This window comes from Thermobia domestica, chromosome 3 (genome assembly GCF_964235325.1).
Source record: "Thermobia domestica chromosome 3, izTheDome1.hap1.1, whole genome shotgun sequence".
NCBI lineage: Eukaryota > Metazoa > Arthropoda > Insecta > Zygentoma > Lepismatidae > Thermobia > Thermobia domestica.
In genome coordinates this window covers 283,681,179-283,705,798 of record NC_137456.1, presented here as the reverse complement: position 1 = coordinate 283,705,798, position 24,620 = coordinate 283,681,179, and the positions used below count along the sequence as shown (strand labels likewise).

The 24,620-nt window shown below is 34.5% G+C and overlaps 1 protein-coding gene across 10 annotated transcripts in view; it reads left to right on the top strand.

The window, feature by feature from the left end:
• The window catches only part of LOC145681100 (uncharacterized), a 1,004,875-nt gene that overhangs the window by 575,254 nt on the left and 405,001 nt on the right, over positions 1-24,620 (top strand). For all 10 annotated transcript variants that reach the window (XM_081752504.1, XM_081752499.1, XM_081752503.1 and 7 more), the window contains one exon: positions 13,018-13,123. In XM_081752504.1, the coding sequence (XP_081608630.1) occupies positions 13,018-13,123 (106 nt within the window). The remainder of the gene's footprint in view (positions 1-13,017; positions 13,124-24,620) is intronic.

Sequence of the window (24,620 nt, the reverse complement as noted above, 5' to 3'; positions counted from 1 at the left end):
ATGTAATGTAGTGAACTTGTTTGATACTCCATTGATAATTCCATGTCCGTATCATATACAGAGTTAGAAAATGTTGTCTTAAAATGGCTCCTCCTCGAACGACGGGAGCTTCTCTGGGGGGGCAGCTACCCCCTGCCCCCCCACAAGTTACGGCCCTAGAACTGAGTTGCAGCAAGATAGATTTTCAATAATTTTAAAACATTAAAAGTTAACTGCAGCTATCAGACTTCCAAATTGTGCCATGCATAAATATCGGAAGTCTTACAAAACGTCTTTGTGCGTCTGTCGGCAGCAAGGGCGCCGATTTCTCTGTAAATTTGGGGGGACCCACTCAGACGCAGAAGGTATAGCTATATATGTGGATATTAAGACAAATTGCATTCAAATTATGCCAAATATTGCATATTCATAAAAATACATTAGGGGGGCCCACATGAGCTTTGGGGGGGGGGCAGGATCGGCGCCCTTGGTCGGCAGATATGAGAGCAAAAACTGTAAGAGATCATGATGTGTTTTTTCGCGATCCATTCAGTATTCCATCTCCTCCGTTAGCTCGATTCAAACTGAAAATGATTGAAATTAGTCATTTACGGTTTCAACATTTTTCCAGGTCTAAATTCTATATATAATCCATACTTTTTTCAGTATTGAATCTAATCGTATTATCAATATCCATTGAATATCCTACTGTAATTATTGCATACGGGGGCAAGGTTGTTCAGTATTAAAGCACTTACGTCTGGTGCGTGAGGTTCCCTATTAAATCCCCGGCTATGTAAGTTTCTGGTGGACAGTGTTGTGCTCATTTTTTTTTCGAGGTACTTTCGTTTTCTCCAACATTATTATTCCACTAATTCTTCCACTATCATTCACTTGTCTTAATCATCCGTCTCTCTCAGCCCAATGGCATAACTGTGGGACGTTAAACTGAAAGAAAGATTTTACGTTAATTTAGTATAACTATGATTGTCAAGTTATTACCCCCTAGAAACTGGAAGTCGTTAAAATTAGCCATTTCCGGTTTAAACATTTATCCCCATAGAACAAAAACGGTACCAGATAGCAAGAAGCGATTTTGCAAACGATACAGGTCTCAAGACAACATTACTGTTATGACCATTCTACTGAAACCAGAAGTGGTTCAGATTTACTATTCGGTTTCAGTGCTGATTTCAGTGCCGGTTTCAAAGCAAAAAACGGTAAGAGGTGTTGACATAGTTTTCTGACAAATCGATTTCGCTTGCCACGCACAGGCTCCATCTTCTCTTTTAACCCTCTACTGAATCTGGAAGTGGTTAAAATTAGCCATTTCCGGTTTCAACGCTTATAGCCATTAAACGAAAAGAGTAATAAATAGTGAGAAGCGTTCTTTTTTTTTTTTTTTTTCTAAATAGTTCAGCATCTCAAGACAACGTAACATGACTATCCACAACACACTACCAAAACCGGAATTGGTTCATATATACTATTATTTCCAGTTTGAATATTGATTTCCGTAGAACAAAAGAAGTGCAAGATTTCATGAAATGGCTTTTTGCAATTGATTCAGTGTCTTATAAATAGGTTCTGTCTCCTTCCTTAGCCCTCTATTCAGACCGAAAGTGGTTGAAATAAACTACGTCTGGTTTCAACTTTTATCGCCATAAAAACAGGGTAAGAGATAGCGAGTAATGACTTTTTTAATATGGATTCAGCGTCCGAGGTTTCAGATTCTATCTTCAATCTTCTTACTCTTTTGCAGCCAGTACTTGTACATGTTACTTCAAGCAGTAGCGTAACTTAAAAATGTCGAGCCCTCCCTCAGAATTAATTTTGTGCCCTTCCCATGCCCATTTCACTTCCCAGTGTAGCTTATAGTTTTGGGAATTTTCTTCGCGGTGGGCCCCCGCACTGCAAACTCTGTGCGCCTCTCAGTTACGCCACTGACTTTAAGTTTGAGTATTGAATGTGTATAGTTCGGAAGTCTTAGCTTCACTGTGAAACGATACTCACTTGTTGAATATTTGTTTTAGTTATGTATATTATTATTTTAACATAACATTTTCTTTTAAGAATTGTTTAACATGTGCCTTCATTTAAAACAATCATTTTGCCCAATGAATGCTGAACAACTACACTTCCCGCTGCCACATGCACACGCCTTCATTGTTTCATTATATATTCCATATCTTTTGTATGTAAATTCATGTTGAAGTAATGTAGATTCTGCAGTGGATATAGCGCCACCTGAATTCTTGAGAATTAACTAGTTTAAATGTGACATAATTTCAGTATAAATTAATTTCAGAGCTCCTAAATTTCGTCATACTAATATATATATATTTCAATAAAACTGCACTCAGTTTTTCATCTGAAGGAAAGCAAGCACAAGAAATAATTTCCTATATGTACGATAGTTTCATGTCCGATGTCCCCTTCATGACCAGGTGGCTAACACACACGTTTTCTATAAGCTCCTTTGATAGTGTATAGATGTACACTCATGTCCAAAATGATTGTCGCATATCTATAATTGTCTTCTTGTAAGAATATAATTTGATAATGATTTTGCAGGGTACTTTTAATACTGATACTATGTGTATAATCGAGAAATGGATATTCATCGTAAATTTCTAAGAAAAAGAATTACAAATACGAAAATTAGAATGAGTGAAACAAAATGTTGCTCAATGGACAAGGAAGTTTTATTTTCGTTTTATTGTTCTTATTTACTGCTCTTTTGACATGAAATTTGCCATATATGTATTTGCCGATTATACACATATTAACATTATAAGAAATACGGGCGAATTAGTTATCAAATTATATTCCTATAATTATAGACATGCGATAATAATTTTGGACATGAGTGTACATTTTAAGATCATTTTTAAAGGACTTGGGTTATAAAAACTCATATATAATCTGTATATCTGTCGTTGTCTCCTTTTGAGAGATATAACATTTGAAGAATACTTGTTGGATCACTAACAATTTAGGTTAGAATGTGGAGTGTTAAAAATTAGGAGTCAAGTTCGTTAATAGAGGTGATCCATCCAGTTGATCCGAAGATATGGGAAAGGAAAGGTTGGTTGTCAGTGTATTTCTGTGGGAGTAATAAATATTCTTGAAGTCAAGTATAATAAATATTCTTGAAATATTACCCCTCACAGTTTTCTGAATATTTTGAATTTTATTTCACATTCATCATATAATCAGGGGCGGAAAAACTTCAAATTCGGTAACACCATCCAACACACACAAATGGCGCATCTTCGATAAGTGTGGCTGCCACTCGAAACCTACAGTCACCACAATTAAACTAATTTATATATTTTTGAACTAACAACAAGTATGTTACCTGCACAGAAAATATTACATTTTAAAAGAAAATGTCTATCAACGTGATTGGACAGGTGACATAGGTTTACTCTAAAGCAATTGTATACTTTTTGCCTTAGAAGTGGGTAATCAATTTCTTTTTCTGAATGCCTTTGCTAAGAGAAATCCAGAAATACCACTTTGCTCTGAAGTGACCGAACATTCCCACATTCTAATATATTTATTTCCATTCTGTAATTTCCTGATAAGCAAAATATAATTCAAGATCTTATATGAATACAAGGCCGTCGCGTGGGTTGTAAGCGCCCGGGGCGAAAGTTCCTGGGCGCTCCCTTCTTAGTTTTCTATGAAGAACAACCAGAGTTTATTCTGTACTTTTAGTTTTAAATATGGAATGTAAGATCATATGAAGATAAAAAAAAAAAAGTTGGTATTACGTAATTTTTTAAAAGTGAATTTTGTACTTAACATAAAAGTTAATGAAAACATGGTTTTGAATTATTAAAATCGGGTGATATTCTTGTTAATTTTGAACTTGATACACATCAACGTAGTAATGGCATAGAATATACAAATAACGATCCAAATATTGAAGCCCAGTGTGTAAGTGATAGAAAAGACTAATTTTCTGACTTTCGCTAAAAACTAGCAAAATAAACTTTTCTTTCCTTGCGATTAACACACAATGTTTTCAGTAAAGTTGTCATAGCGTTGGAATACTAAAGTAACATTTTCAGGTAACGTTTGTAATTATTTGTGAGTATTTGCTTCAATTCAATTCTACAATTATAGTATATGTTCAAAATCAAAATGTACGGTTTGCTAATGTTTGTTCCGCAGGACGATGTTAACGGTACGTTGTTCCAAAACATGTAGTGTAAAAATCATAACCTGGATTTTGTTGATTTGTCGTCCCGGCGTCCCCCTGGTCGCGGCGCCCGGGGCGATTGCCCCAGTCGCCCCGCCCACGCGACGGCCCTGTGTGAATACGTAGGTAACTAATTCACAAATACTTAACTATTTGCATTTCTGTTGCCATTCTGTTTGGTAAAGCCACAGAGTGGACAGTTAATCCATAACGCATTTCATAGCGCAATCAGAGATTTCAAAAGATTTATAGATTATTGCATTAGAAGCAGAACAACTCTTAAAAACGGAGCTATAACGAAGTTCTTTATTTCTGCTGTGAAGCTCTCATAAAACGGCAGGCCGAATTGAAAGCATGTTCACAGCAGTTGGTCTCTTCATCAACGTGGACGACCTGAAAGCCTGAAGGAAGACAATCTAGACATGACTCGCATTACGATGGGGATCCTGGGTGTCTGAGATACAAGGTGGTCACAGCGGGGCATATTCTGTAGTAGTTGATACAAGATTATTCACACAGGATTAAAGGAGAAACAGAAGTGAGAGTGAAAACCAAGAGGAAACTCCACTCTACAACGGTACGAACACAACGAAGTAGAATAATGGTTACATTGACCTCCAGCAGTCGTAGTAATCCGATTTTTGCAGAGTGTAATCAAAACCATTGCTTTACAGGTGGTTCTGAAATTTATAATAAATTATATTTATAAGATTCCTATAACTAACAGAGTAGATCGTAGTACTTACGTAACAAGTTCGGGTTTGAAGGGTTTTCTCCAGTCGAACCAGTTTTCATTGTAGTTTCCTTACAACAGATCAGTCAACTTAATCCGGCATTTATGAAGAGGGTAAATAGCACTAGTTTTTATGCGCAAGTAATACTGAGATCGTAAGTTTTCAGTATAAACTCTTCCATACATGGGTAGCTATAGTTTCGTTCTCACAAATTTTGGGGGTTACGGTGGTTCAGTGGTAGTGATCATTTCCGAGCAACAGTTCCATGGTTTGATTTCAGACAACGTGCGTTTGTGGTGTACAACATTGTATCTGTACATTTTCTCTGGGTCTCCCCACTCCCTTCCACATTCTTATTCCCCTTCCACTAATTCTTCGTCACTCACTCCCACTGATTATCCACGTTGTTTATCCTAGAAGACATAATCGTAGTGCGCTAAGCTAATCAGTTTCATTTTTCTGGTATATGCTATTTTATATTCTGAGATATACGGTCTTGTTTGAAAAAAAAAACTGGCTACGATTTTGTAAAGCTCTGTATTCTTATCCATAGATGAAATTAAACAAAAAAAAAGTTTAATCATATTTAGTAGGGAGATTGGTTGGATGTGATTAATGTCCAGGACGGTTTCCTAAACCATCTCTCCAGCCCTAGATGATGATAGTACAGTGGTCTGTTGTGGGAATAATCCATCATGTCTTTTTCAAGCAAGATGAAACTATCAATGCAAATTGTTATGGTGCTCAATTTCGTGAAATGCACCTCAAACTTCTCCACAAGTATCCTTCGATCGCCAGCGGACATGGTGTCGTTGTATTGGAGAAAATTGCTCGCCTACATATCGCGTAAAGGACGCTCCAGGCTCTATATGAGTTTCAGTATGAATTCCTTCCTTATCCACCGTATTCTCCTGACGTCTCTCCCACCCACCACTATCTCTTTCGGCTTCTCAAGGACTTCTTAGTAGGGAAGAACTTTCTTGATTGGGCGGTGCAATATGCGGTTGAGGACTACTTCGCGTCGCAGACTCCAGACTTCATTCACCGCGGAATCTGATCGTTGGCTGGACAATAGCAAAAGTAGTTGGTTATAGACAATCACTGTTTTTATTAACTATGGCCCTTATTCTGTACCAGCTTCTGCAAAAATTGCAAAGAGTAACTCAATACAAAACTTGCACAAATCAAATTGAACTATTGTAGCTATATAGTGAACTAAAACGCAAGTTTGCTTTACGTTAACGCAAAACATTACGGAATGGAGCCACAGATACGGTAGATATTGACCGTTAAAATGATGTGCTTGAAGCGGAAATTTCATTCGCATCGAAATAATAGATCGCCTCCGTTCCATCGTAGTAAGGTTTGTATCCCACTACCATTCTTTGGAATGGAGCTGGAGGTAGAACGAAATATCACTTTTAGATAGGATCTACGGGTCAGTATAAAATGATCTTGATCAGGTACCTGCCTCAAAGAATTCAGGACTGCCCAGTCCATCACGGGTAAGAGTATGGTGCAACTCTATGCGTAGCATTTTTCGATAGATAAGTTTGCGAGAAAAGATTCTAGAAGGCTTAGCATGCACGCCATGATTGCTAACTTTCTGAAAGAGAAGTGTATATTAAAATGTTAAAATGCTAGGTTTGTGTTTGTCTCCAAAGAAAAGTTTGTGTTTGTCTCCAATATTTTCGACAATGAGATCCCGAAAACCACAAGTGTTAAAAACGTTCCGTTTTCGCTAGTCTATTCCAAATTTTGTGTAGATTGTTCACTGCTGATTGAATATTTAAAAAACATGGTCATCATTTCTTAGATTTTTCAGGGGTACTGGAAATGCTGATTAAAAAAAAAAAAACATATCCTGAGAGTTATACATTCCAACACAGTGTAGCTACACACAGGGTTGTATATCTCTCAGGCGTTTGTTTCATGGTCAAATTATAATGAAAAACGAAGGATAACCATTTCTCCAGTCTAATATTTGTAAGATAAATCTTTATTGTCTGAAAGGTTTTGCCCAATGAACACCATATATCACTGGCATTATAATTAATTATGCATGTAATATATTTGATTATTACATACTGCATACAAGAAGGAAGAAAACACTGATCATACATGAATTAAACTCTAACCGGAAGTAGGTTCAAATGTCCAAACGGTGTGAGATATTGAAAAAATAAAAAATAATCTCCCCTTTATGGTACCCTTTGCTGATTTTTTTTAAAAATCAAGACTTCTTTCATTGTGTCTGCAAAGGGACATACACAGATGTTGTGAGGGTTGACAAGGAGATTCATGCTCATATGTGAATATGCTCTGTAGGGAGCGCAGGTTCAGTTAGTATTGCTTAGAATGCATAGTCAGGGCTGTAATTAAGGTTCAGCTTCATTAGGTCGAAGGGTACTAGAGCCCACAAAGTTTGGTACAATATTTAGTGAAAATACTGAACCATTGTCCTATACTTCCTAAATGTTCGTTTATAATAATAATACATTGTGAGTTGCCCTCCATTTTTCGTAAGTGAAGAGAAATAATGAAATTTAACTTACCGCAATAATAGGTAATGTTATTCTACACCCGAAAATATGAATCGGAAGAATTATCAGTGTTGCCATCCATAGCAATTACAGTGTAACCATAATATGAATTGTCCAAAAATCTAGGTTAAGGCAGCAACTTGAAAAACGAACTTAATGTAATTGATGACTTATGTTTTTTTTTTTGTCTCCTTGCTAACTGCTTTTTAAATAATACTTGTATTTATTTTGTAATAAACAGAAAGTTATTAAAATTATACTTTGTTTATTACAAAATAAATATAAATATTATTTAAAAAATAGTTAACAAGGAAATGATTAGCTTTTCTATCATTTTTAGTAATCTGCCCCCGTAAAAAATCTGTATTTCTGTTTTTTTCGAATATTGAGCCCTGGAGTTTCTCCTATGTTAAAAGAGAGTCAAATTAAGAAAATTAGCAGTGTTATTGTATTTTTTTTTTGATAAGTAGTTTTTTTTTTAAAGAAAACTGTTGTAACTAAAATAATTTCAGTAGGTACACTCTATCAGTAGCGTAGAATTTTTTAAGGGGAACCAGTGAAGGGACTACTAAAATGTTGAGGGGCATTCGTGTTTAACACGGCGAGAAAACAATGAACACACTGTACATCGAGCGATCATCCTAATATTAGAAATATTCCGAGTTCGAAACCCAACCATCGTTCTGATTGATGTTTACCCAGGGTTTTCAAGTAAAGTGACGGAGTTCCATTGTATATAGTCAGTTCTTTTTATCTTTCTTGAAACAATCATTCTAAGTATCTCATTTAGACAAAGTGAAAATACTTTCCAACAGAAAATAAAAAAGTATAAATAAAGGAATCAATATAGGGTGGCCCAAAAGTAGATATACAGCCCTGTATTGATCAATATTACATATTCATTTATTAAAATAATGAGTTTATTTCGCTTCGGTCTGTTCCGAGCTTAAGGTATAAGTGAAAAGAAGTTAGGAACAAACGCTAAAAAAATTAAGTCAATATCTGCATGGATAACAATAAGAAATTAGATAAAATACCATATGCAGATCAGTACGGGGATGTATATCTACTTTTGGGCCACCCTGTATATAGTGGTACAATATACATTATGCGTCTTTCTTAGCTTCGGTTCATAACCATGGAACGTTAAACTAAAAAAAAAAAAAAAAGCCACATTCTAGTAAACGATCATTCCTAGTGGTCAACTCAAAGGTAGATACGTCAGGGATTATTCATAGTTGTTGTTGAACTAAAAACTACTTTTCACTGTTGGATAGCACAAAGAATATTTGACTTGTACTATGTTTTTTTTTAATATTGTAGCTTGTAATAACATGTAACTACTAAGAAGGGGGGGGGGGACTGGAGGGCGGGTGCTTCCAGGCGCCTCTATAGTGCTGCCACTGGACTCTAAATATTGAAAACCTACTGTATTCCATTAGCTAATAACTTGATTTCCAGGGAAGAAATTGATCTTATTTACAGTGGAATAACTGTGCTGTAACTGGAAATTAAACAGAAATGCTAATGCGTGCTTCAGTACACTCCAAGGAAAATATATGGAGCTGAAAACAGAAGCAATATGATACCACAGCTTCCATGTAAAAGAGAAAGAGGAAATAGGGAAGATGGGAATAACTCTGTTTGGCTTAATACAAAATGGAGAGAATAAGAATTAAAATAGATAGACGCTAAATTTTGCTCTTGTTTTGCAGAAAGGAACAAGTTCATCGAGAGTTAATAAAACGAGAAATAAAGTTAATCCGATTACACCACATGAGAAATTGGCTCAATATGTGTGGTAAGAAGTCATTTCTGACAAGTTGGTAATTCATTTTGCCTTTCGCTGTGACGGCTAGTCCCGTTTCCTCTGAAATTTATGTTTCATATAACGCTCTCCGCACATACTTCTATGTAGCTTTTTTTTTTTTTGTAAAAGAACTGTAAAGGTTCGACACTGAATCTCTCATGTACAATATGTACCATAATTTCCTTCTGGATTTTTTGGACTCAATAAAATAATAATAATAATAATAATAATAATAATAATAATAATAATAATAATAATAAATAATCACAGCAGGCTATATACAATAAGTAGCAGTATCACGTGTACGCCATTGGAAGAAATTTGGTTGTATGGCATATTTTCTCAATATTGAAACCAGAAGTGGTATAGATTTCTATCACTTTCGGTGTTTGTAAAGAGATTAGAGTGGAGATAGAACCTACTCTTGGGACGATGAATCAATTGCAAACTGCTTGTCGATATATCTTATCGTTACGTAAAGTAAAAGCGATAAATAGAGGAAAGTGATTTTCTGCAATCAATCAGTTAAGCGTCCTAAGAATATAATACTTCCATTTCCTCTCTTAGCCCTTGATTCAAACCAGAAGTGACTGAAATTAACGAGTTTTGATTTCAACCTTTATTGCGAAGAAAAAAAACAGTAATGCATATTGAATAATGACTTTTTTGTTATGGATTCAGCGTCCGAGGAAGAGGTTCTATCTTTGATCTTATACCTCTGTTAAAACCAGTAGAGTTTGAGTATTTAATTCGCATAATTCGAAAATATATTGTAGTTTCACTCTGTGAAACGAAACTAACTAGATTTTGCAATCGGCTCAGCGCCTCAAGAAAACGTATCATTACCACTTGCAATATTCTATCGGAATCGGAAGTGTTTACAATTCATTAGTACTTTCGGTTTCAATACTGAATTACATGCAGTAAAAACGGTAAATGATATCGAGAACTATTTTTTTTTTTTTTTTTTTTTAATTGATTCAGCGTCCTAAGAATAGGTTCCATATTCCAGGCTAACTTTCAGTTTAGACTGAAAGAAGTAGAAACTAGTTGTTTCCAGTTTCAACGTCGTCAAAGAATAAAAATTTTAATAAGAAGCTGTGTATTTTGCCATCGATTTATCGACTCAAGAAAACATACCACCACCAACCATAACACTCTACCAAATCCGGAAGTGCTTGAAAGTTACAAGTACTTCCCATTTCAATACTTAATTATTTTCGTACACCAGAAACGTTAGGAGATATCAAAAAGCGGTCTATTTAACACATTCTGCGTCCCAATCCAAGAATGAGTTTTGTCTCTACTTCTATCTGTTCAAAGTAGAAGTGGTGAAAATTTGCGATTTCCGGTTACAACATTGATAGATTAATGGATAAAACTGAAAGAAAAAGCGGCTAACAGTTTTGATATGGATTCAGTACAAGCAAGAACGTTTCTTAACCGGAAGTGATAGGCAAAACCATTAAGCACTTTTAGTTTCAATATTAATCTCCGTGGAGCAAAACAGTAAAAGATAGCGAGTCATGTTTTTCATGGATTCAGCATCCGAGGAACATTTTCAATCTTTTGATCTTATTCCTCTATTCAAGTAGTAATGTATGTACTATTTCAAGGTTGAGTATTGAATTTGAATAATTTGGAAGTGTACCGTAGATTCCCACAGTAAAACAAAACTAGCTTGTTTTGTCATAATGTATGTGGTAACAATGTTGTAACATGTATTTTTTATTACCATTTACCAGATATTTGGAAAGCTATGTGGGTTGATTTAGAAATAGTAGAATAATTGTGTCAAGACGTCGTGAACGTTCAACAAATCGTGTCATTATTAAAAGAAAGAAAGGAATCATTGCTTTAGGCCATTCGCGAACTCGCTGGATATAATACTACAGTAGACCTAATCGTCATTTTTTAAAATCTTAGATGACTTACATAGTATTGCTTCGATTGCACCGTATTGCGTTCAATGCTCTTCCACCTGGAATCGAACTCGGCCTCCCGTACACAAAGGCACGTAGATATTAGACCAGCGTTTCCCAACCGGTGTGCCGCGAATGGGCCGCTGGTGTGCCACGAGGAAATGAAAACAAAATTATTAATTATATAGGAACCTAATTGCAAGACAGAAAATATGTGTATTTAAATTTCACATTACTATGAACCTCTACAATGAAAAAATACTGTAATTGTAATATATTATTTTACATACATTATTACTACATAGATTGTATTTCGAAAACAGAATTTTATTAATATTTAAAATTGTGACGTATATTAACCATGTTAATAAATTATAAGTTTCACACTGTGTTACTTATCTGATCATTTTTAATGTTTTAAAAAAAAGTATTAATTATCACTGTTATGACCATTATTGTTTCTTTATTGTTACAGATTATTTCGTAACTTGAAATTTTAAAATCTCATTATATCCTTTCGACAAAGCAAACACTCATACAAATTACCGCAATTCTGTTTTAAAAGTACAAGAGATTTGTTTGTTCGTTCGTAATTTAGTGATCTTCCTTGTGACAGGTTGGATACATTCTTCGAAAAAGAAAGTGCATTTTTTAAAAGACTGAGTTCTATATTTCATTGGAATTGTTTTCTATTTTTTAATTTGAATGAAAAGTAAGTATAATGATTTACGATGGAGGAAAACCAGTGATCGAGCTTTATTCTTTGTGAGAAGGAGGTCAGTAATCAAAGAAAACAAATACGACGGTATTTTCTATTTACAAATAATAATAATAATAATAATAATAATAATAATAATAATAATAATAATAATAATAATAATAATAATAATAATAATACCTATGAGTGTGCCGTGAGAATTCAAGTTAGACCCGTAGTGTGCCGCAAGTTGAAAAAGGTTGGGAAACGCTGTATTAGACTATTCTCGAGGGCGGGTCCCTCTCGGATATTACATTCGAACCATGTGCTATAAGTTAGTTCGATTCTGATCCTTCGCGGGCTACATGCGAACCACATACTGTAAATCGAATGGTACTACTGTAGGTGTTTCACGTTGCAGAATTATCTTTCAAAAAACAGGCTTCGTAAAATGTGACGTGATTCGTTAACAATACATATTCAGCAATCGGTCCTGAGCATTTTCAGATGGCGAGTGATATTTATAGCATCTTTTCTTGCAAATCGGTAGTAATACTTTCCTTGAATAGCGATTGATCATATCAGATTGGAGCAAGAAGATAAAAATCCGCTCCTCCTTTTTTGTATCAAGTTCTGAGTCCGAAATGTGTGTTGGTGATTGAGATGCTGCCACTACAGGAGCACAGCATCAGAAGTGAAAGGAGCAGTAAGAGTGACCCCTTTAGACCATAAGTCGGCGCCTATCAAAACACGGATACCCTTGCAAGGCCAGATGAAAAGAATTCTTATTCGAGGTTGGTTTAAAGCAAAAATCACGTGATCAAAGTCGTCACGAAGCCTTTAGCCGCATCTTATGTGTGTGTTGTATATGTTCTGACTCGTTGACAGTGACTGTGTGTGTTTGTATATGTGTGTGTTAAGTTCAACTTAAGCGGAGCATATTTTTTCTCTCTCTCTTTTCCCTTTTCTTTTCGTGTTCTTGTCCTTGCACGATCGAGTGGAAAACTTCATTAATGGACTAATGTGTCTGTCATAATGTCAATTGTATTTTAACAAAAGACATGTATCTGTTATGCGTATAATGGTTGGTATTGTGAATGACTATGATATGGATTTTTGCAGAAGCGCCAGTGGTGATGCCTTGGAGAAATCATCTGTAGAACAACAACAGAAGGTGTCACACGGGGATCTGTCAGGCGGTCTGGACAAAAAGCAGGATCAAGCTCAGGTAGAAAATGTAACTTCTAGTTTTCATAAACTCGCTGCTATATTTTTCTTGCACCTGTTTTTGCTAATTAGTTTTTTTTGTTCTGTTTGTGTGAAAGTGAAGTATTGAGCGGAATACATTATTTAATGGAGTAGAAAAAATGTAGATTTGGCAACTTGTTTAATTTGGGCTTAAAAAGAAGAAACGTGAAAGATACGCAGTAGTTGGTCACTTACGTAAGCTATGTCTTTCATTAGTTACTTCTTCCCAAAGTTAGTGAATATCTTTTGACATGAGACAGTGTTTAAGTCAAAGTTCCACCTCCTTTAGCTTAAAGTGCAAAACCTCGGACCACACTGATGTTCATTTTTAATTCAGCATACAAATAAAATGGAACTTCCATACGTCGCAGGGACACTGATGTAGATAAGATAGGGAATATATAGAACATCTCTTTTGTATTGGATTTTAGCTTTCAAGTTCAGAAGAGAGAAATGTGACAATTATTTCACTAGAGCAGCCTTTTCGAACCTTCTCCACACTGCTGTCCTCTTTAGTCTACAATACAAGTGAAGGACCCCTTGTAGTATGTACGATTAGTATTTATATTTCTTCCCCATATATATATATATATATATATATATATATATATATATATATATAAAATATGGGTGCGGGTATGAGTGTTCTTGTTTTCTGTGCAATGGTATAATTATGTTAGTGTGCTATGATACCTACTTCGTAATTGGCTGGGTCAGGGTTTCAAACTTGAGGCCGGACACCTTGACTAAGATGTTGCAAATATATAAATAAATCCAGCACGTAAACAAAACTAAACCACAATAGCCTACCCATCAGATATAGAAGAAAGTATTTTTCTGAAAGAAAGAAAAAAAAAGTATTAACTTTAAGAAGTTAATATGATAATAAGTGTGTGATTCACCGAGGTACAAAACTTCAGTCAACGTGATGGTTGGTGTTGTCTTTCAGGCAATAACTTGGAAATCTCAGAATCAAACGATGATACTTTTAAGCGAAAATCTGCCTCAGCATTAAGTCTATTCTTGTACTTATTCTTCAGATTGGCTTGCAGACCCCCTGAGATCGTCTTGCGGACCCCTGTTTGGGAAAGGCTGCTCTAAGGGGAAAATAATAGGCATCTATTATATTTGTGCCTACACATAAAATGGCAATGATATTTCTTCTTTCTGATATTTAAAACTAAAATGCAATGCAAAAATTTTAAGTAAATGACCCAAGAGGAATATATACTATTCTTAGAAAGTGTTCCTTTGATTGCAAATTCTTGAATTTCAGAAATTGATTTAATCGATCAAACTGGTTAATAACTCACTTTGACACGTGATAATAATAGAATAGGTACGAATTTGACATCACAAATTCAGATAGGACGACGGAAGAAGGAAAAATAGTAGGAATTTATGTATTATTAAAAACCAAAGTGATTGTACAAGCATGTAATCCAGTATTACTGAATCCTTGAACCAGTCTTTAAAATTACTGACAGAGTTAAGTTGTAATTTCATGTTACCTATTTTTTGTCTATATTGCAAAACACGTTGTATGCCTTGAGAAAATTAAGAACTACCTTTATAATTTCACATTAGCAAACAAGGAAGATCTATCTGTATTTGCTGAAGAATTTAGCCTTAATCATTTATCAAATTAAGGAGAGGGTGGGTGTGGTAAGAGAGAAATTTTAAAAAATCTGCAAACTAATATCGCTTTTTATGGGTGTTGGATAAAATGTGGTTACTATGGACATGTGACTATAGTTTCACTGTTCTATAGTTATATATATTCCTTCCCTTACGTAAACTTATCAAGTGTTCATAAATTATACGTTCATTTACTCTTCAGATTTTTTTATTTATGTATTTTTAAAGCGGTTGGTTCCATCAAGACATTATTGTGAAGATATTAGTGGTAGTCACCACACTGCCCACAGATTTCTTGCATTTTGGTGAATAATTTGAAGGCAGAACACAATGTGAAAAAATAGGAAGACAGATATTATGTGCAGTGCAAATTGCTACTAAACAACCAAACTTTCCATTTTTTTTTCTTTTCTCCTTATAAGTCAAATTTCGGCATCATACGAAAGGTTTTGAAGCTTCATTTAATTGTATTAAGTAAATGCTAAATAAATTACTTTCCAAAACTTAAAAAAAAAAAAAAAAAAAAAAAAAACTATTCACTTCTATTAAATTATTTTCGAAAAGAAAGGAATTATAAAAATCATAACAAGGACCCAAATGTCCAAGTTGTTACAATAACATTCTATAAGATCCAAAATTATATATGCATATTATGCACAATATTGAACTTATAACGACACAAGGTGCACACCAAAAGTACGTGCCATTTCGCTCTAATTTCCAAGAACAAGGAAATACAGAGAACGATCCTGTCTCTCTTTCTCAACAAACTCTCCCTTTTTTTATTGATACACAGTTGCCATTGCTCCGTCCATTTTGGGTAGAATATGACATAGTCATCAGATACTGGATACTGAAAAATAGCACTTCTACTGGCAAAATGGCTTCCTCGAAGAGAATCCTTGATATTTAGGAGCAACTAGACATCACTCGGGGCTAAATCTGGTGAGTAGGGTGGGTGTGCCAGACGTTCAATACTGTGGTTATCCAATAATGAGTTCACTACTTTAGCACGGTGTGGAGTGCATTGCCAATTTGAAGGATGAGTTTGTCATTTGTGATAGTTTCTCAGTCAGTTTTGGCCAAAAAGAAAAAAAGTATGTACCCAAAAATATACAAAAATACTTGCCCGTAATTTTATGACCCTTCGGAACAGGATGGGACAATATCACTCCCTGGAATTCTCAGGAGATGGGATACAGCACTTTCTCATTGGATACCACCTGACGAAATTGTTGGGAGGTGGTGAATTTGTGTTTCCAGTGTATCGACTGTCTTCTTGTTTCTGAGTTGAATAATGAAATCTATGATTCCTCCATTGTCACAACACTTTCCATAAAATTGCATCCCACTCTTCTGAAAAGTATCAAATTTGCAACGCTTGATCGAATCTTTTTTTTCTTTTTGATTGTGATTAAGCATTCGTGGAATCCAGCTACAAGAAACTTTCCTTAGGCTCAGTTCGTTCGTAATTATTCTTTCTACTGTTTCCATTAAATCTCCTGCATGGTAACACGCCTGTCTCCCACGACAATTTTCAACATGGGCGATGTTAGCGTCTGTTGATGCTGCCTTTGGACGTCCAGACTCACCTCATCTTTCACACTTGTTCGCCTGTTTTGAACTCACGCAGCCAGCACTATCGCTATACACTCTCCAATTAGAGATTAATATCGGCTGTACAACGTCTAGCTGCGGTGAGGAATTAATTATGATTACCGTCGCTCTCCAACTGAAAATCCCATCTCCCCTGGAAGTATCAGAAACATGTCTTTACTCGTTCATGCACTGTGACTCAACTGCTGGAACCTAGTAAATAAAACTTGCAGTGCTTAGAAATGAAGATTGGAGTCCTCCGATACCGCAGTTGCTTTCCTGAAATGACAAAAAAATATGGACTTCAGAATAAAACGGCACGTGCTTTTAGTGTGTGTATCATATTTTCAAGTAGAGCCATATCCTATAATTCACTCTTTCTAGATTCTTGTATCGAATAATACAGGTTTTCTTTCAGAGCACCCTCGTAACTATTTGATTTGCATAGATTCGAATCAGGTTCTTGGTGGAAGCTTATACGGTTCAAATCTTACGTTAGGTTCACGTCTCATATAGCCTCTGTGCTTAAAGGGACTTCAATTTTATCTACTTAGCAAATATATTTTTAATTTACTTTGAAGCTGTAGTTATATTCTTGGGAATTTGTTTTCTTAACATATAAATAATGCTCTAGCTATTTTGAAGGATTTCGAAAGATAATACTAGTTTCATTTCATGTATGGTTTGGCAACTATTTCAAATAGCCTCGGAGCTGAAAAGGATATTAAACCACAAACAATAAACAAGGGTGCTTATTTCTTTGAAAAATTCATCATATTTTGTATAAACATGAAATTTACATGAATAACATTTGCTATATAAACTGGAGAGAAAATTAGAAAAACGTGCAAATAAGTAATCATTAGTATTACGTGTATACAAAATTTGGTAATTAGAGTTACTATTATCTGTTTCCCTTCCTAATTTCTACTTCATACTTAATCTGACTATTTATTGTATGTTGAATAGTGTGTTCTTCATATTAAATGGCTTATGAACTCCGAACTTTGATATTACACTTTGAATTTCCCTTATTTTGAACGCAGTAAGAAAGAATAATATCGATGAATATATAGAAACCTTATATTAGCCTGTAAATTATGAGGGCTAATGTCAAATTATATCGCGATATGTACATTACAACATATTTGTGTTACATAATAGACACAGCATTGTTCATTTTTAAATAACTTGGTGTGTGTCCATTAAAGCGCATGATATGATACAAAATACGTTAATTACAAGCATACAAATGCATTAGTAATTATTACTTTCCATTCTAAATAGATCTTAACTTTCTTGATCTGGAATTTGTGTTTTATTAGACTTCGTCCAATCTAATTAACAATAAATAAATCGTCGCAGTAAAGATGGCTGAAATGAAGTGTATACGCGCTCTAGGGTATTTTATTGTGTATAATATACATGGACAACTATTTATTTGCTCCAGTAACATATTAATCCGCATGCAGAAGAGTTACACAAATTGAAATAGTTTACAGGATACACAAAATGCATTAAAGGACCCGCGAGTGCATGTCAGATATGCTACTTTCAGCTTTTTATATAAATCTAACCTGTTTCCTTTCGAAAATACTCTCACTTTTAAGTATTATTGTGTAAGATGATTAGATATCAATTACATTGGGACCTATAACATTTACTTGATGACAATTTAATAAACAATGAAGTTACAAACTACTGGATTCAGTTCCGTCGTATATATGATTATGACATTAACTTCTGAAGTTTGCTAAGGGATACACACTTCTATAGCCAGCTGTACACTCATGTCCAAAATGATTGTCGCATATCCATAACTGTCTTCTTGTAAGAATATAATTTGATAAAGATTTTTCAGGGTACTTTTAATACTGATACTATGTGCATAATCAGGCAATGTATATTTGTGGTAAATTTCATAGGGAAAGAATTATAAATACGAAAATTAGAATGAATAAAACAAAATCTTGCTAAATGGAGAAGAAAGTTTTATTTTCGTTTTATTGTTATTATTTACTGCTCTTTTGACATGAAATTTGCCACATATATGTCTTTGCCGATTATACACATAAAAACATTATAAGAAATACCGGGCGATTTCGTTATCAAATTATATTCCTACAACAACATATTTATAGACATGCGACAATAATTTTGGACAGGAGTGTACATAGTTTGGATCTTCTGACTAATTCAGTATTTATGAATCACTGATATAGCGAGCTAATTGCAATTTGCGCAACATTTTCAGCAAAATTATGCATTAAATCTGTTCCTCTTATATATTTATTTATTTGAAAAAAGAAAGCAAATGATTTGTTATGCATATTATGCACACTATTTCACATTTACAAACTTCTAAACCTGTTTCGAATTTGGAATCCTTCGATCCTTGGATATCGATTGATTTGAGAATTCTAAAGGATCAATGCAAGCGATGTCTGAATTGGTGGACAAGTGAACAGGTAATTACACTGTTAACATTAAACTCACGGGACTTTTACGCGGTTAATATTATTTTCCAGTTAATGTTGTTATTTCATTTCATTTTTTTTTTTCTTATTTACTCTTTAGCATGGCGGTGCGTATTTATTGAAAGCTTCAAAACTTAATGTTTATTAAAATTCATCTTTATAATCCATAATTTGTAGTCTAAAATGTATCATGCATTCACGTAAGCCTATGATTAGCAATAAAACAACCAAAACACTAAAATATTTTTGAGAAACATTAGAACAATGTTTCTCAAACTTTTTTCGAACAAGGACTACTTTCATTAGTCAGGATGTTCTGCAGACCACACCACTCTTGTTCCTTTGAAAGCAAATTTACTTTTGGAGCATATTTTAACACCAGTGTACTACTATTTATTAGATTCTCTGAATTTCATATTGGTATTAATAAAAGAAAAAGTTTTTTTTTTAATAATAATAATTCATCAGCTATTTTTGTATATTTTTTTTCATACTAATTGTAAATCCTCTTTTCTGTATAACCTGTATCTACCATGTGTGATACGCGATTCACTTGAATTTTATTTTTGCGGTTTCTTATACTAATGTTCAATCCCACAACACCACAAGGAGTTACTTCGAAGACTACTTGTAATCCGTGAATCTCACTTACAAGGAGACTTACGGAAGTGTAATCTCCGATTTGAATGAAAATACTTGTAGAACATTGTAAAATAATCGACGCGTTTTTTAATTTTGGCTGCACCACTACTAGTGAGAGGCGAGGGGGCTCACTTTCAATAAGCACCGTGAATAGTGAGAGGTGCAGAGACTCACTTTCATCAAGCATCCCGTTAAAATAAGTACAGAAAGAGGTTTCAAATCGGTCTTCAGTCTTCTTGAAGTAACCCCTGCCAACTATGATTGTTCTTGGCTAACTGCAGAACATTTCAAACTACAATATTTTTTGTAATTGTAATCACAATATTGGATCCGCCATTTTGAATATTGTAATATTGAAATCAGATTCTGGATCAGCTGTCCTACTCCCCCTCCTCCTAGTAGTATGTTTTCTTCTATATTAAAGGATCAGTCAAGATGTAATTTAATTCGGAGATAATAATTGGATGTTTCCGGATAATGGTACTTTGACTAATTGACAGACAAAAATTGACAGAAATGTATTACTCAAGGATGATTAAAAATTGATCCATCGAATATTGTTCCTCGAAAATCCTTTACTATTGATTTACCCTTCTCTTAATTAGTTCAAACTGTTTGCGTTCTTAATCATCACAAGTTTTCAAGTCTAGATATATTTCTATTTACACGAACTTGTACAATGTTATTGGAACAAGAGTACTATATGAATCTATTACATGTAATATCTCACTATACTTTCAGCTTGGTTTTATACGGGACGAAAAACGTAACATTTCTCTGTATGAGAATGACCTCATGTTGAACACACAATAAAAGGACCTAGGTGATTATTGGCCTAGGTTTGTACCATGGTAGCACACCAAGTCACATTATTAAGTATTCTGCCTTCCGGCAGGTCCTGGGACTAATGAGGATTTTTTTTTTTTTTTTTTTTTTCAATTTTAGATTTGGTCCTGGAAATGTTCCTTCCACGTTTCTCGATCTTCTTCTTCCTCTTTTAACTCCCAATATTTTCTTCTATTTTTCAAATCATCGATCAACTGGTACTACTTCTTCCTATTCCTCGCTTTTCTTCCATCTTTCCTTCTATGGCGGTATGAAGAAGAAAATTTCTTCGCAAGATGTGTCCAATCTAGTTGGCTTTCCTACGAAGAATGCTGGCTAGAAGTGTCACCTTCTCTCTATCCATTTTAAAACATCTTCGTTTGTTGCTCTCTGTTCATTTTATCTTCTCCATTTTCCACCAACACCACATTTCGAAGCTCTTTAAAGGTCTATAAAAATATAATGTTGACGTTTTGAAATAGGAAATCTCTTAATGTTTCGTACTCCTTATATTTATCAAAAGTATTACGGGGAGAAATGATTAGGGAAAGTAGGAATCCAATAAGTAAATATATAAATAAACAATTCAACATATTATTTACATATAACTGTAAACTACAATTCTTGAGGATCACTGCTAATGCTGTTACCAATAATGCCACTCCTATTTAAAGTTTGTTCACAGAATTTTAAAATAACTTTGATATTGATTATAAAATCGAAAAAAAACTGACTAGTCATTCTGTGCAAGATGATCTACAGTCTGTACAGCAGAAAGAAATATTGCCCTGGAATTAACCCTGAAACTTTCTTGCAGACATCTTTTCTGTCTTCAAAGCATCGCCCACCTTTCTAAATTAGTAGCTTATGTTAACAAAAGTAAGTTTTTATACTTTTAAAAAATGAAATATTTTGTGTATTTTCGATCTTTATACAATTCTTTCATCATCATTTACATTAATGTTCGATCAAGCGAATAATGATAATAAATATAATGGAAGGAAGATAATCCCATAAAAATCAATGGACATTGTAAATTTATTGTTCACGATAAACTTACGAGACCTAGAATAGAACTATTACGAACCCTCATATGGAACCTAAGCGGCTCAATCACTAAGCCACTGTGCCTCATACTTACTGAATTTTTTTTCATACGAGATGCTGGATTGTCAACAATTTTAGGAAGGGTATCTACTGTAAATTAACTTTGTAAACTACTAGTAATTCCCAATTGAATGCTTCAACTACTTTCTGATTGCTTCAATCTTTTAATGTAGTTATATATCTCTGGGTATTAACGCACGCAAATCCAACCACTAAGGTTCAGAGATAAATAGACTTCGACAACTAACATTGAAAACTATACAAACAACTCAGCCACTTTTGTCTCATATCAAATCTATTCATAATCTCAGCCATTTCTCGTAACAAACTTATAATAACTTCAGCCATTTCTGGCTGAAATCCTAACGTCGACCAGGGTTTCAGTATGAACTTCATACATACAATAAACATAACCTAGTAACGCTATTCACTTGTTTCCCCAATTGCTTTACTAACTCGCTCAACACTTTGTCCGATTATTTATACACCTTACAGCCAAAAATATATAATTTAATCCATAGTATGCCCTTTAGGCTAAAGGAGATGGATAATTGATTTAAGTGAATGATTATGAAAAAAATAGTGGATATTTTGAGAGGAAACTGAAACCCTGAGTAAACTCACGGATATAATATCCACCATAAACTTGGTCTGGATTGAACCAGGGGCCCCAGCACCAGAGTGCTCTACCACTAACTGTAAGCCACCGTGCTCTCTCCCACACATACAGCTTTACTAATCGGGCGTAAACTAGTTCCCTTTTTGCTTACTCTACAGATCCGGGTTCGAACCTGACATTCGGTCATCCTGACAAACTTTACCGGAATTTCCTAAGTTTCATCAGACGAATACCAGTACCGAAATAAAGGACGTGGCCAACTTCTTTAGAATTCCTTTCCATAGTTATTTATTGTCAACATTTTTAGTATGCGTTTAATAATAATAATATCATCACTGCAAGTTACGGTATTTACTTTTTCAGATTTATCATATGCTACAAGATACTAAAAATTCCATCCATAGAAAGTAGAATTTTAAATTGCCACAAGTTCATCGACCGATGGTGCGATTGTGAAAATATCAGTGGATTAGTACATAAAAATGTTGCAAATGTTACCTTCTTCGAGGCTTCCAATTAATGTTAACCTGAATACAGAAACTCCCACAGTACTAAATATTTCAACATCTTCCAGTTCGTCTAATGTTGCTTTAAATCAGACCAGCTGGAATAAACGGCCAAGACAAGTGGAGTGGAATGGAGTGAGTTGAGTAAGCTTAATACGCAACCTGTTTCCTTTTGAAAGGGTCACAAAAAGAGAAGTAGAGAAGCCCTGCGGGTCAGGTGGATGCTGAGATTACGTTTGATTGTTGGCATCTCATACAGTTAAAGCAATAAGGCTATGTTTAATCAAAAATTCTCGCACAAATGTTCAATATTTCTTCGTTGTATTGCACATTTTTCTTCTTTCATTATAATTTGATCATGGAAGTTATATGTTCGAAGAAACTAATACTATATTAGAAATATAGTGAACTAGCAAAATGCCCGTTCTTCGTACGGAGAGAATGCGTTTCATTTTGGATAAAGGACACCAAAACTGTTACCAATCAACTTAGGGATTCCAAAAATTAAGAATCCGACACTAATATCGGCCATTTTCAATTATTTTTTCATGTTATCATTCTCTTTACAAGTACTAATTGGGCTGAATTTGGATTTAAACAATATCGGAATTGTCACTGTTCATACTAATATCGCTCATTTTCAATCACTTTTATAAATATCCTCCCTCCCCTCCCCTCAAAAAAGTGAAATAATAAAAATCATCCCAGGCCCGAACCTCGTCTATGTTAAAAATTTCGTGGAGAGTTATTAAGTCACAAACATAGTCATTTTCATTTTTATATACATATAGGCCTTTATAGATTTGTCGAAGAATCATCTGGTAAAAGTAGTCTTCTAACTGTAAGTGCATCTAAATACGTGATTATTACGATTTTCTACCGTAAACTGCTAAGACTTATAAACACATAGTAAAAGTGCATACATATGGCATGTGTTCTTTGCAGTGTTACGTTATGTAAGCGTTTCTCAAACTTTTTTCTTTCAAGTAAGGATCTCATTTATTAGACAGAATATTCTGTGAACCCCGTGCTCTTGATCCCTTCGAAAGCAAATCTATTGTTGTTTTTTTTTTAATGCTTTGAACTTATTTTTTCAAAATGGTACAAATTAAAATTCCCTTAATTTTATATTACAATTAATAGAAGAAAATATGTTTTCTTTAAAGATAATTGAATTATAATTGAATATTTTGTAATAATTCCTCTTACAAACTATTAGAATTTCAGTAATCTTTATCTTGTTAGGATTTACGATATTGTACTGTTATACGTCCGTTACTACACGCAGTAACTCTTGAACGGAAACAAATTTTTGAATTCCCTTCTCGCAATAGATTGCTAGAGTGATTTTCTCGGCAGAGTTCGTTAATGAGGCTAATTCATCAATTTATCTTAACGACAACTTACGTCCGTCCGTTAGTCCATGAGATAACCCTTCAACGAAAGCAAATTTTTGAATTATATTTTTTTGCAACAGATAGCTAGAGTGAGTATCTCGATTCGATTTACGTTCTTAATGGCGTCAATCTGTTGACTCTTAACGGCTAACGATGACTTACTTCCGTCCATTAGTTCACACGATAACTCTTGAATAATAGCCAATTTTTTAATTGCATTTTTCGCAATAGATAGATAAAGCATTTATTTCGGTCAAGTAGCTAATGGAGTCGACTCGCTAACACCTTCAAATGTAAGGGTGACCTTAGTGGTAGCCAGTGGCGTATTTAGGGGGTGGCTTCCGGGCTTAAGTCCCCCCCCCCGAAATATTATTTAGTATAGTAAAGTAAATGAAATATCTTGCAGAATTTTCACATTTCCAGGCAAAGCCCCCCTCCCCGAAAGTTAGCAAAGCCCCTCCAGAAACAAAATCGTAAATACGCCACTGGTGATAGCTATATGGATTTATCCCATTCTGTACTATTGAAACAAAGGTAATAGAAGTTACATATGTCGCTGTTAAATGCTAGCAAACATTTTCCAGTGGTTGACATCTACCGGACGAAATTGAAACTTGTAGTGCGTGATCAGTTTTACTGTTTACCAGAGAATATAAAGTTATATAGTCAT